We start from the raw sequence: 15,178 nt of genomic DNA on the forward strand, positions 1-15,178 counted from the left end.
GAAGATAAGAAACATTTTAAAACCCCACAATTGTTTCTTTTTGAAAACAGTTTCTAAATCAAAATAGGATTTTTCCAATATATTGTTTAATATTTTAAAAAGTTATATGTATTGTTGGCCAACAAAGTGATTGTACATGAATAAATTTTGCTCCATATTAGATGATAACAATCAAAGAGAACTACTTGCTTTTTCCTAGAAAAGCAAATTAACAGTGAATTTTTCACAAGTAAAATTAGAAAAAGGAGTACATATTATTGTAGAAATGTGTACAGTTTAAATTTTTAAAATTAGCAAATATCTGGGCCAGCTGCCAATAATTGTAAAGATACAGGCTCTGCTCTGTTAGGAAAGAGGAGGAAGGAGGAAGGGTAAATTAGTGTATGTAATTTATTTGGGTGTCAATTAGACACACTATTAACATATAAGTTTTATTTGCATGTTACTAACTCATATATACTTTTTAATTTTAAGATCTCTTAAATCATGAAGGGTCTTATCATCATAAATATTATTTCTTAATGTAAACAAAATAATAGTCTATCTTACAATTATGGGTGTCATAGATTCAAAGAATTGTAGTACATAACCTTCAATCTAGTAATTTTATTTCTAAGAATTGTTCCCACTACCATATATGTGCAAAGACAGTTCTACAAAAATTTAATTGCAATATCATTTATACTTCTAAAGAAAAACATAATATACAAAAAATAAATTAAGGTATACTCATACAAGCACCTATGAAATACTACAAGCAGTTAATCAAAAGAATGAGAAATAAGAGGAATGCCTGATGGAAAGATCTCCAAACTATACCCTTGTAGACAAAATAGAATTACTAGATGACAAAGGCAACCTTATAGATGTAGAGCTTGCAAATTAAATATTAATTATAGGGACACCTAGGTGGCTCAGCGGTTGAGCACCTGCCTTTGGTTCAGGGTGTGATCCCGGGGTGCTGGGATCAAGTGCTGCATCGGCTCCTTGTGGGGAGCCTGCTTCTCCCTCTGCCTGTGTCTCTGCCTCTCTCTCTGTGTCTCTCATGAATAAATAAATAAAATCTTTAAAAAAAAATGTTAATTATAACCCACAATTGGCTGAAGAAGAGGAAAGGATCCACCATAAAAGCAGCATAATTACTGCCCTGTTATTGACAGTTGAGGAGCATTGTACGTGTCTTGCTTTAATGGTATCTATTCATGGCATCAGAGGTATTCTGCTTTGTTTCCCCTGAATATCATAAAATGTAAAAATGTATTCAGCCTTTTATATTATCCTTTTCATCTCATCTCTAAACATTTCTTCTGCCTAGATTCTCTTCCCTAGCCATCTACCTTACCAGGGAGATGGCATCTACTGTGCACCCATAGAATAATGAGAATTTGTACTGTGCTTTAGTACATTAAGTGAGTACCCTGATACAGAAGTGTCCTTCTAGCCCCCAATTGTAGCAAAATATGGATATTCATCAATAGAGACTTCTATAAATAAATTAAGGTACATCCATACAGTACAACAGTAGGTAACTGTTAAAAAGAGAGTCTCCTGAGTGGCTCAGTCATTTAAGCATCCAGCTCTTGATCTCAGCTCAGGTCTTAATCTTAGGATCATGAGGTCAAGCCCCACACTGGGCTCCACACTGGGCATGGAGCCTACTTTAAGAGAGAGAGAGAGAGAGAGAACTATACAAACACAATTGTAATGGGTTATCCATTTTGAAGGGCAGAAACAAACCACCACTTTCTCTATTCCCAAGAGGACTCTTTCATTCTAAGGTCCAAAGACAGGATCTGTTTGAGGATAAATTTTTTTAAACTATATTAAACAATTCTGCACTTCAGTTTAATTTCCACCTACCAATGAATTTTAGGAATTCTGGACTTGGGTTTTTTTAATAAGATGATCTATTTTTATATTTCATGATAATTGTAGAGGAAACAAGGGGTTCAAGAACATAATATTTAAATTTATTTTGGGGACAAAACAAGAAAATATTACCAATGTGTTTTGTTATCATAGCTTGATTCAAAAGTCACAAGAAAGGAAGCCTGAAGATGACGATGAGATAACATGGGGAAGTGATGAATTGCCAATAGAAACAACAAACCATGAAGATTCCAGTGAAGGCAAGAATTTTATGAGCAATTTTTTTGTGAAAAATATGGATAAAAAATAAGCATTTGAAAATGAGTTTTCTGGGTATAGGGATGTGTTATTTAACTGTAAATGTACATTATTTGGCCCTATATGTAAAATAAAATCACATAGACAAATACCAACATTCAATTATATAGCTAGGTATTTGCACAGGTATAAGCTGAAATTTTCAGTGGCTTGAGGGAAAACCCACAAATAAATGTGTTAAATACTTAGAAACACAAAGTCAGGCGCCTGGGTGGCTCAGTGGTTGAGCTCTGCCTTCAGCTCAGGTAGTGATCCCGGGGTCCTGGGATAAGTCCCCACATCGGGCCCCTGCAGGGAGCCTGCTTCTCCCTCTACCTGTATCTCTGCCTCTCTCTGTGTGCATCTCATGAATAAATACATAAAATCTTTAAAAAAAAAAAAAGAAAAAAGAAACACAAACTCACAATTTTGCCATTCTGAATGAGAGTCGAGGAACACATTTTATTTATAATAAAATAGGCAGAATAGCTCAAAACTAGGAAATTACTACTCCAGCATCTCAGCCTCATTTTTTAAAAGCAAGAGTCCATTGCTCTGACCTATTACTGCCTCTTTATTTTATAACTGAGCCAGTGGAGAAATGAAGCTCTATCCAGTGTTTCATGTTACACTAATGCAATGAAGGAATGAACGACATGGTTTTGTCATCTGAAGTCTTAGTTGTTAAAGGAAATTAAAGAAGTTGAATTAACACTTTTTCAATTTAGGTAGATTGTTGGTGTCACTGATGGTGCTCTTGTCAAATCCTGTAGCCCATGCTCATCTCCAGCCTTTGAGCTCCTGTTGCCTTTACACTCAGTTCTGTAAAAGTTTACAGTTCTTTTTTATGACTGAACTCTGTATTTAGAGCTAGCCTTCACCCTACCGGATGTCTGGCTTCTTGAAGTATCTTGTACAGCTTTGTATACCCACAGAGCCTAGCATTATTGTTGCCTACATGGTAGCTGCATCATCAAAATACTTTAATCAACTAATTTACAAGTGTAGCTTTGTAGCTACCGTATCAAGAGCCCTCTCCTTTTTTCCAGGATAATCAGTTGCCTTCTGATATAAGCAGTTTCCATAGAGCGGGTACTAAATTAGATACTTATCTTTTCTAAGACACTGATGTCACTCGTTTGATAAGCTCCTGAAGACCCCACAGTTTCATTTGTATTGAGAAAACTATCAAATGCCAGACTGCCTCCTGGCACTGAGTACCAAGGAGGGGTAGAGAGAGGAGACACCAGTGTTACTAGTGAAACGAAATGTCCCATTGTAAGGAATTTCTGAAGCATCTCCCTTCATCTTTTCCCTATGTGCTTGGAAGCTAATTTAAGTTTTGCAAAGCAATAACAAGACTACATACGTTTTCATCAAGAAAAATCATGTCATTTGAGTCAAGAAAAGCAAAAAGAATAAATAAAAATTAAACTCTTCTAGAAACCGTAAGTACATGAGAGCCAAGAGCCTTAAGAATTTCTAAATACAGGACGCCTACGTGGCTCAGTGGTTGAACTGCCTTTGGCTCAGGAAGTGATCCTGGGGTCCTGGGATCAAGTCCCACATCAGGCTCCCCACAGGGAGCCTGCTTCTCCCTCTGCCTATGTATCTGCCTCTCTCTCTGTGTCTCTCATGAATAGATTAATAAAATCTTAAAAATAAAAAAAAGAATTCTGAACAGTGAAGTGTTTTCTTAAAAGTTGGGTACAAGGGCCTTGCTATGGCCAGATTTTATGTTAACTGTAGGTATCTGCCTACCTGTTCTCCTACCTTATTAATTCCTAAGACTCTTGCTCTCATAAAAATAGATGAGGTGAGAATAGGCTCAAATCAGTTCCCTTATTGGCTAAATTAGTTTTAGGGGAAATTTTTTTTTAAAGATTAACTGCTGTTGGGGCGCCTGGATGGCTCAGTCAGTTTAGGTGTCTGCCTTCAGTTTGGGTCATGATCTCAGGATCCTGGGATCGAGCCACACATCCCTTGTTGGGCTCCCTGCTCAGTTAGGGAATCTGCTTCTCCCTTGCCTGCTACCCCTCCCCAACCCTTGTGCTTTCTTTCTAAATAAATAAATAAAATCTTTTTTTTTAAAAAATCAACTTCTGTCTTCTTGTTAGATCATCCCTTTCTGACAGATGAGCAACTTGCTGCACTCCCCATTGTCAAAGTGCTTCCCTCTGGTAAATACACTGGTAGCAAGTTGAAATCAGTCATTCGAACATTGCGAGGTTTATTAGATCAAGGAATTCCTTCAAAGGAGCTGGAGGTAAGTGGCTACTACCAAAGATTCTTTTCCAAAACTTTATGCAAAAGTGGGAGAAATTTTGATAATGCCCATTACTTTATACCTTTACTTCTAACTAACAGCACTCTTAATAACTATCAATTTAAAAAGATCTCTTTAGGGACGCCCGGGTGGCTCAGCAGGTTGAGTATCTGTCTTTGGCCCAGGGCTGATCCTGGAGTCCCAGGATCGAGTTCCGCGTCAGGCTTCCTGCATGGAGCCTGCGTCTCCCTCTGCCTGTGTCTCTGCCTCTCTCTCTGTGTCTCTCATGAATAAATAAATCTTTAAAAAAATAAATAAATAAAGAGCTCTTTTTAGCCACTTTGGAGCTTGATAAATCTCCCCAATGATTACCTTCCCTGCCTCATAGTAGAGATAGAGAGCTTTTTTTTTCTTTAAGTCAAGTGTCAATTCCAACCATTAAACTTCATAATTAATACACTGTAGATATGGTTCATTAGCAACAGTTTTTAATTTAATACAGTTCTAGAAATATGCCCCTCCGTGCAACTCAGCAGTGGTCCAGAGCTTTTGCTCATGTGGTCTTATTGGCAACATCCATATTTACCACTAGGCAAAAAAGGAATGGAGCACCACTGGTTTTCGGGTTTACCTTGTTTATCTTCCTCAAACCATATACTTACTTTACCCACCTCCTAAACTTTTCATAGCCACTGAAGCAAAAGGAGCTAACTTCTCTTGAGAGCTTCTGGAATATGCTAGATGCTTTGTATATATGTATGTATGTATGTATTAGATGCTTTGTATTTAATACTCAATAATGTAAATAGATATGGAAACAAGCTCCCAATAGTTGACATATATTCTCCCTCTCCATTTTGCAGAAATAATATCTTCTTTAAGGCTTACGTTTAAATGTCACCATTCCAAGGACCTGCCATCACAACCCTTTATAAAGTAGATCTTTATTATTCTCTAAAATAACAGCTTGTTAATTGCTCCAAAGCATGTATCACAGTATTTATTTCTTTACTGCTTCTTTCTCCCGATAAGCTGTAAGCTCAAGGAGAACCAGAATCATACCTTCTTTCTCACCACTGTATTCCCAGCACTTATTACAGTGTCCTGTATCTAGTAGGTATTTTTAATATATATTTGGATGGATGGAGGGATAAAAGGATGGATTACTGAGTGAATGAAAAGTGAGAGTTGACTTTAAAACCTAGGACTGTCTCACCACAACTCTACTATGGATTATTCCATGACCCCACAGACAATATTGTCAAGAAATTCTGCTGCAGCTCATTACTTTAAGACAAAGTTGCTTTTATAAGTTGTTGTGGGGTTTTTTTCCTAAAATACAATTATAGACCTCTTTAAACTGAACTTTAAAATAAAGTTACGAAGTGCAGCCTCACAAAGTTGACTACCACATGCTAAAGATATTTGCAGCAACATATTTCAACAACTGGTATTTCAAAGTAGTATTGGGATTTTAGACTAGCTTATCTTTACAGGATAAGCTATTTCTTAACACTCAAATCTGCCTTGATCAGTAGCCAATTTTATACCCTGCATATTTAAAGCATTGGCAATTATGGCTGAATTACTGCTTATCAAATTTAATTTTATTTCTATTTTTCCTTGCAGAATCTTCAAGATTTAAAACCTTTGGATCAATGTCTAATTGGACAAACTAAGGAAAACAGAAGAAAGAACCGATATAAAAATATACTTCCCTGTAAGTTTAATTTGGTTTCAAATCAAATGTATGTCTAATATAGTTTGAACTGATTTAAAATTTTTATGCTAGTTTATCTCTCACACAAGTGTACATATATACACAGAAGCACATATTCAGAGGCTTACATCAATAACAAATACATTTAGATATACAACATGAATTCCTGTTTAAATTATCTATGTATTCTGAAAATTAATCAGAAGAATCTTAGGAGCACCTGGGTGGCTCAATGGTTGAGCCAACTATAATGTTTGAATTGTCTCAGACACTAGAAGAGCAAAAAAGCAATTCTTCTTACCCACATTTTACCATTTTACCAATCAACATGTGATTTTTTAATTATAAATGGATATAGCCAAAATATTAATGTCTAGCAACTTCTTTGCTTATTTTTAGCAACTTCTTAGTAATCATAAGCCATATTTATATATATATTAGCACATTGAATTACACTGTGCATGATACAACGATCCTATCTTTATCAAGAAGTCCTAAAATCAAAGAACTGTAACAGAATCAATAGTGATAAATCATGCAATAAATAATACAACAGAATTTTTTCAACCAAGTTGGAAGACAAAAAATTTATTTTGGAAAACTTTCTGTGAAAAGTGTATCTTAGCATTTTAAAAATGAAAGTAATGGGATGCCTGGGTGGCTCAGTGGTTGAGCGTCTGCCTTTGGCTCAGGGCATGATCCCTGGATTGAGTTCCACGTCAGGCTCCCTGCGTGGAGCCTGCTTCTCCCTCTGCCTGTGTCTCTGCCTCTCTCTCTGTTTTTCTCATGAATAAATAAATAAAATCATTAATTAATTAATTAAAATAAAATAAAAATGAAAGTAATAATGATTGAGCATAAAGTAAGTGGGAGTTATTTCAGCCTCTACCACCACCACCAAAAAAAGGGCCAGACTAGTCTCTCAAATTCAAATGGGATAAGCCGTAAATCCAAAACTACTTGAGTGGATTTGTTTCCATGGACTAAGAGACAGAAGTCAAGTGATAGAAGAGCAACTGATGCAGGATTTTGAAGCCTATTACTGAAGTCAATTTGATAATCATAGAAATTACCCATTAAATTTATAAATGCTCTAAGTAGAAATTGCTTCTGATATGTAAGTACGTACAAATTAATTATTTTGGATAAAATGGCTTACATATAGTTTTCACTGGTTTAAAAATTTATATTTTGACTATGAAATTACATCGGATAAAGATAGAAGCCTATATGCCTAGAGAATAAAGTGAGCTGCCTTTTTATTTATTGTGTTTATTATTTTGGCTGCTGATTTAAAAGAATATAATTTAATTAGATGAACAAGAAATAATTATGCAAATTTGTAGTAAGTACTTAGATAGTTTCATTATAATACTAATTTTTATTTTATGAAATAATCTTTTGGCATTGTCATTCATTAAATTGAGCATTATTATCATCATAAAATAAGGTTGGATAAGAAGTAGCAAAGTTATGTTTGTTTCTCTTGGAACTTACTAAGAAGTTCTGAATGTATCGATTGATATATTTTTTTATTTATTAATTTTAATTTTCAACTAAATCTATATAAATAACCTCAAATTGTCAGAAACTTGCTGAGTTGACATCTTAAATATACTTGTAACAAGAGTAAAATGAGTAAATATAAAACAATTCTACTGTAATTTGAAATATACCTTTATTAAAATGTGTCTGTTATTTCATTTATGGTTCTGAGGAATTTCTCCTAATCTTTGACCCCTGTTTATAAGGCTCCTTAAACAAAATGCATGATATACATGGCTCTGTTTTATGGTGGGAAATTCACAGATGATGCTACAAGAGTGCCTCTTGGAGATGAGGGTGGCTATATCAACGCCAGCTTCATTAAGATACCAGTGGGAAAAGAAGAGTTCGTTTACATTGCCTGCCAAGGACCTCTCCCTACAACTGTTGGAGATTTCTGGCAGATGATTTGGGAACAAAAATCTACAGTGATCGCCATGATGACCCAAGAAGTAGAAGGAGAAAAAATCAAATGCCAGCGCTATTGGCCTAACATCCTAGGCCAAACAACAATGGTCAATGACAGGCTTCGGCTGGCTCTCGTGAGAATGCAGCAGCTGAAGGGCTTTGTAGTAAGGGCAATGGCCCTAGAAGAGATTCAGGTAAGTGAGTTAAATCTTTCCATCTCCTGGTTAGAATGTCGGCCTGGACACTTTCCATGATAGCGTCAATGTATTTCTGAGTGAGAGCCACCTTCCTATTTCACTGGAACTAATGTCACCCACTATTTTTGACCTAATAGAAACTAAACTGTGACCTTCTTCAGACTCTGCCAGTTTCCTCCAGTATGTACTGTATTAGGATGAAAATGAGAATACAGGCTTTAAAGTGACCACCCATTATCCTTTGCTCACTGATAGAACAGAATGGCTCAGAAGCTATGTGCTATCATCTCTAAAAAGAGTGAATAAAACTGTTTTTTAGGGACACCTGGGTGGCTCAGTGGTTGAGCATCTGCCTTCAGCTCAGGGAGTGATCCTGGGGTCCTAGGATCGAGTCCTGCATCAGGCTCTCTGCATGGAGCCTGCTTCTCCCTCTGCCTATGTCTCTGCCTCTCTCCCTGTGTCTCTCATGAATAAATAAATGAAATATCTTTGAAAAAGAAATAACCTGTTTTTGAAAAATCTCCAGGTAGCAAATATTCCCCTATAAACACAACATATTTAGCAATACATGGGCAATTGTAGCATAAATATTTGTCATTGGGTAATTCCTTCTGCAGCCACATAACCACTGAATCAATTTAGCATGGATTAGATAAGTGGATACACCTTAAGTAAAACTGCTACTTTTACTCTCCTCCATGCCCCCTCAATTTCACCCTCCTCCCCACCCCCACCCCAACTCCAGTAATACAAGCTTAACGCCTTAAAACAACATAGGGGTTAGGGACACTGACTTCCATGCAGTCCAAAATCCATGTAGAACTTTTGACTCAAAATTTAACGGATAGCCTGCTATTGACTGGAAGCCTTACCAATAACATAGTCAATTAACACATATTTTGTTTACTATATGTATTATATACACTGATTCTTACAACAAAGTAAGCTACTGAAAGGAAAATGTTAAGAAAATCATAAGGAAAATATTTCCTGTATTGTACAAAAAAAAAAAAATCCTTGTATAAGTGGACCTATACAATTCAAACTCTTGTTGTTCGAGGGTCCACTGTAATTGGTTTCCCTTTGGGGTTTGACTTGAGTCCATTGGTCACATGTAAATATAGCCTAATGATTTCCTTCATAGTTTTTTTTTTAAGATTTTATTTATTTATTCATGAGGGACACACACATAGAGAGTGGCAGAGACACAGGCAGAGGGAGAAGCAGGCTCCATGTAGGGAGCCCAACGTGGGACTCGATCCCGGGTCTCCAGGATCACGCCCTGGGCCGAGGGCAGGCATTAAACTGCTGAGCCACCCAGGGATCCCTCCTTCATAGTTTTTGATGTGATTTTATAAAGAATTGAAGATTATACTTTCTTGTTCATTTATACCAGCCTACCGATTACTTATGCTAACACAATTGTTCAGTATTCCTTAAGTGATATGTTTAATTAACACATGGCTTGTAGAGCTCGGGCCCTGTTATGAAATCTAGAGATTCAGCAGTTAGCAACACAGACAGAAAGAAATCCCTGACCTCATGGAGTTTACTTGCTAATGAGGAAATATTAGTGTTGATGTTGCTGTGGAAAAAATCCTCAAGGAGTTGATTGAGCCACAGGGATGGGGCAGTGGAGAGGTGGGGGGAGAATTTCAGTCAGAAAGAGCAAGTGCAAAGACCCTGACCTGAACTGTGCCTAGTGTTTTTAAAGAACCACAGGCAGGGCAGCCTGGGTGGCTCAGTGGTTTAGCAACGCCTTCGGCCTGGAGCATGATCGTGGAGACCTGAATTGAGTCCCGTGTCAGGCTCCCTGCATGGAGCCTGCTTCTCCCTCGGTGTCTCTCTCTCTCTCTGTCTCTCTTTCTCTCTCTCTCTCTCTCTCTCTCTCTCTCGATAAATAAATAAATAAATAATCTTAAAAAAAAAAAAAAAAAGAACCACAGAGTGTTCCCTGTAGGTAGAGCAAAGTGGTCACAAGGAGCAGGTTAGGTCTGAGAAGTAGCTGGGTCAGATTATGTAGGGCTTGTAAGCCATTTCAATGACTTTGGCTTTTATCCAGAGTGAATATGAAGTACAGCAATTTAGAAAAGGTTGTTATTCATATTAAAATGTAATTTGCTTTTAGGGTTTCAAAAAGTAGTTTTCACCAGTATTTAAAATGTGGATTTAGCAACCTCCTTGATAAAGACCCTCCATGTGTTGTTTGATGTACTGTTTTTGTCTCTAGCGCCTTTCTTTTGATTTGATCAGTTGGGCAAGTCAAAGTTTGAAGGACAGTGTATTAATAAGAACTAAAACATATATGTGAACAATATAATATTTATCTATTTCTTTTGATGTACAATTTCAGACAGGAGAGATGCGACATATTTCTCATCTGAATTTCACTGCCTGGCCAGACCATGATACACCTTCTCAGCCAGATGACTTGCTTACTTTTATCTCTTACATGAGACACATTCATAGATCCGGCCCAATCATCACACACTGCAGTGCTGGCATTGGACGTTCAGGGACCCTGATATGCATAGATGTGGTCTTAGGATTAATCAGTCAAGATCTTGAAGTGAGTACAAGATACAGACTGAACCAGCATTCAGCCAGAAATAACAGTGGAATCTAATTTTTAATAGCGTGTTATGATCTTGGAATTTTCTTATTTAGCAGGGGTTTGGGGCAGGGGAGGGAATTAAGTATTTTTTTAAGTAATCTCTATACGCAAGATGGGGCTCGAACTCACAACTCTAAAATGAAGAGTCACATCCTCCACCAACGGGGCAGCCAGGCACCTCTATTTAGTAGCTTTTATGAATGCCTTCATTTGGGGACGCCTAGGTGGCTCAGTGGTTGGGTGCCTGCCTTAGACCCAGGACATGATCCTGGATTCCTGGGATCGAGTCCCACATCCAGCTCCCTGCTTGGAGCCTGCATCTCTCTCTGCCTCTCTCTCTATGTCTCTCATGAATAAATAAATAAAATCTTTTTTAAAAAATTAATGCCTTCATTCTCTTGCTATATCAAATTGTATTTTAGTAATGTTCAAAACTGCCCAGACCATAATCAAAAAGAAATAATACTTCAATTTCATATTTGTTTTACCAGTTTTAAACATGTGCTCAAAAGTCCCTTATACAGGGACACCTGGGTGCCCAGCGGTTGAGCGTCTTGCCTTCGGCTCAGGGTGTGATCCTGGAGTTCTGGAATCTGGTCCACTTCAGGCTCTCTTCAGGAAGCCCGCTTCTTTTTTCTCTCTCTGCCAAAAAGTCCCTTTTACAGTATTGCATTTTACTCTTTACAGTATAGGCTTGTATAAGATAAAGTCAGTGTCACTATCACACTTAAGGATAGAAATATTGAAGCAGTGGGGTGCCTGGCTAGCTTAGTCAGTAGAGCATGCAACTCTTGATCTTGGGTCTTGAGTTCAAGCCTCACATTGGGTGTAGAGCTTACTTAAAAAATAAGGCACCTGGGTGGTTCATTCAGTAAAGTGTGTCTGCCTTTGGCTTAAGTCATTATTTTGGGGTCCTGGGATCAGGCCCCACATCAGTCTTACTCAGCGGGGAGCCTGCTTGTCCCTCTGCCCCTTCACCCCTCCCCCAACTAGTGCTATCTCTCTCTCAAGTGAATAAATAAAAATCTTTATTAAAAAAAAAATATATATATATATATATAAGCACAGAAGATAGTATATTTAAGGAATTACTAAGTGGGATGCCTGGGTAGGTTGGTGGTTGAGCATCTATCTCTGGCCCAGGGCATGATCCTGGGGTCCCGGGATCGAGTCCCACGTTGGGCTCCCACAGAGAGGCTTGCTTCTCCCTCTGCCTATGTCTCTGCCTCTCTCTCAGTCTCTCTCATGAATAAATAAATAAAATGTTTTTAAAAATATTACTAAGTAAACACAATTGATGAGTTTAATTTTACTTAAAATCTAAATTAGTATAAGCCTCACTTAAAACGTTAGAAATCTTACTGTACGTAAGCAATTAAAATCATTGTCTCTTAAAGAATTTCAGTTAAAAGCAGTTCTAGTTTGCTCTTCACACACTATCGTATCTACCATAATAATTTAAGTGGAACAAAACAAAACAGTTTATTTCTCCCTTGTTTCAAATTGTTAATATCAGTGAAAATAAAAAAAGATCAAGAATGTCATTCTGAAAAGCAAACTGTAGGAAAAGTAGTTTGCCTTGTTTCTTTTAAATGGTGATATTAGAAAGTAGTCAGATTCCAAAGGGAAGAGAATTTCTGTTGGGGATTTTTTGTTTGGTTGTTGTTACAGGATTTTCAAATAGAATCACCTCCCCTAATTCTTAAAAATATCATAAATAAAATTATCAAATGATGGCAGAGTCAGTCCACTGACTTCTTTTGTACAGAACAGTTTCCCAAGACTGCTAGAAGGAGAAGGAGAACGAGGTATGGAATCTTTGGGGTTTAAATTCGGTAACCCTTTTTGTCTAACATACAAACCTTGTTTCCTTTGGCAGTTTGACATCTCTGACTTAGTGCGCTGCATGAGACTACAAAGGCATGGAATGGTTCAGACAGAGGTGAGTCTTGGGGTCTCCTAATGAGGATTTTCATGAAGATTCTGATGTTTTCAAATTCTGATTAAAACATTTCTCTTTTTAAAGGGTCCCCACTTTATTACATAAAACCAAAGGTTTGTGGTGATAAGGGACCTTTTTTTAAGCATGAGGACTAATTCAGAAAAAGAATGAAAATATTTTAAAGCTATCTCACTTAAATTTTGCCTTTAATTTAAATACAGGAAATGAAGAAATGCCGTATCTGCACTGAACGTTATACAGAGAACGGGGCAGCATGGGCGGGGGGGGGGGGGGGGCATTGGGGTGGTAGAAAATAGTGTATAATTAGAGGTGTTCTTTATTTCCAACTTTAAAAGGATATAGAAGGTACCATTCTTGCCACAGAAATTCCCTGAGAGGGAATGGATTCAGCAGCATTGACAGCAAGTCCAGAAGGCAGACAGGCTGGCGGTGCTTAGCTTGGAGGGGGCACTCCTGGGGATGAGTGAATGGGTGGCTCTGTCTCCTGTTTTGAGTTTTCATTTCTCTAAATCAAACCATGGGTTACTATCACCCACTGACCTACAGGAACTGCTCGTGTAGAGTCTCGGCCTGTTCTGAGAGCTCCCTCCCCTTATTGTTTATATTGTGAGGAGGGACATGGAAGCTATTTTTACAAATCTATAAATTCACATTTCTCTACCTTTTGAAGAATATAGAAGTTTACTATCTTTAAAATTAAAATTTGCCCACTTTCCCTTCATATATTTTTGATTCAAGTTAAATCTAAATATTAAGCTGATTTACACTTTTTTTTTTTTTTAAGATTTTACTTATTTATTCATGAGAGACACAGAGCGAGAGGCAGAGACATAGGCAGAGGGAGAAGCAGGCTCCATGCAGGGAGCCTGACGTGGGACTCGATTCCAGGTCCCCAGGATCACGCCCTGGGCTGAAGGCAGTGCTAAACTGCTGAGCCACCCGGGCTGCCCCTGATTTACAGATTTTTTAGGTAAAGAAAGCATACCGATCTGTACATTTCCTGGGTTCCTTAGACCCAGGAAATTCACTCATTTAACAGATAATTTATTTATCTGCCTACTATGGACCAGGCACTCTTGTGAGTACTTGGAGAACATCAGTGAATGGAACGAAGATCCCTGCTAGAATAACAAAGATCTTCTCATGGGGTGGTGATGAGGAAGGCAGATATTAAGCCGGTTAACCAAGTAAGTTATATAGGATCTTTGAAAGTAATAAGTGCTTTAGAGGAAGAAGAAAAAAAAAATAGAGCTAGGCAAAGAGGAGGAGTCTTGGCTGGCTGGGGGAGGTATTTTAAGTCAGGTAGCAACACTGAGAAAGTTAACACTAAAGCAAAGATTTGGAGGAAGTGCAGTGAGGGCATGAGGCTATTTGAGAGTAAGAGCATCTCAGGCAGAAAGAAGCACCTGTGTGGAGATCCGAGGCAGGAGCAGGCCTTGTGTGTTTTAGAATGGCCATGGCCGGTGTGGCTGAGGTGAGAAGGGGAGGTGACGGGACCAAGGCCTGGGCTTTCCTCTGAGTGAAATGGAGGCATTGTAGGATTATCAGCGTGGACTGACATGATTTGATTCACATTTTCAAGGTGCTCTGTGTTTACTGTGCAAAAATAAGACCTGATTTGGGGAGGAAGATGCAGGGTTAGAAGCAGGGAGGTCAGTTTGGTGGCAGGCAGTGGGCCCAGACCAGAATAGTGTGGATATAGGGAAAAGAGGACGTTGAGTGAAGTAGGTTTGCTAATGGATTGTTTGTAGCGTGAGAGAAAGTCATGGATGATCATGTGCAAATGTGGACAAATTAAAATACAGATGAGCAGAAAGGAAATAAAAGGATGACTCGTATTCCTACTCTTCAGAATTGTTCATGTTTTAGGCAACATTCTTACAGTCTTTAGGCCAAGCACATGCACACAGGCATGAATGCTCACATACAGGCAACTATTTTAAATGAGATTCAACTGTAGTTGTTTTATTTCTTTCCATTTAGTGTATTGTGAATTTTTTCTATTTACCTTCAGACTCATTAATTCCTTGCAGAGTGTAATAAAAAAACTCAGATCCTGGTACCACCAACTAACAGAGTAATTTCACCAAAAAAAAAAAAAGTTAATTTTCCAAAAACTTTGATTTCCATATTCTTTGGTTCCAGATATTAAAGAACATTATTTTGTGTAGCTTCTTGGGTATTAATTTCTTGACATTTCAAAACATCAAGATGAGTCCAATAAATCTAGAGGAAATTTTGTAGGGAGTTTATTTTTCCATTATAAGAGCAAATCATAAATATTACCAAAGCACAAAAA

At 37.7% G+C, this 15,178-nt stretch overlaps 1 protein-coding gene across 13 annotated transcripts in view; it reads left to right on the forward strand.

Annotated features, from left to right (window-relative positions):
• The window catches only part of PTPN13 (protein tyrosine phosphatase non-receptor type 13), a 203,475-nt gene that overhangs the window by 187,349 nt on the left and 948 nt on the right, over positions 1-15,178 (forward strand). For all 13 annotated transcript variants that reach the window (XM_072810058.1, XM_072810060.1, XM_072810068.1 and 10 more), the window contains 6 exons: positions 2,023-2,129; positions 4,284-4,432; positions 6,062-6,152; positions 7,962-8,299; positions 10,656-10,871; positions 12,796-12,858. In XM_072810058.1, the coding sequence (XP_072666159.1) occupies positions 2,023-2,129; positions 4,284-4,432; positions 6,062-6,152; positions 7,962-8,299; positions 10,656-10,871; positions 12,796-12,858 (964 nt within the window). The remainder of the gene's footprint in view (positions 1-2,022; positions 2,130-4,283; positions 4,433-6,061; positions 6,153-7,961; positions 8,300-10,655; positions 10,872-12,795; positions 12,859-15,178) is intronic.

Source organism: Canis lupus, chromosome 33 (assembly GCF_048164855.1).
Source record: "Canis lupus baileyi chromosome 33, mCanLup2.hap1, whole genome shotgun sequence".
Lineage (NCBI taxonomy): Eukaryota > Metazoa > Chordata > Mammalia > Carnivora > Canidae > Canis > Canis lupus.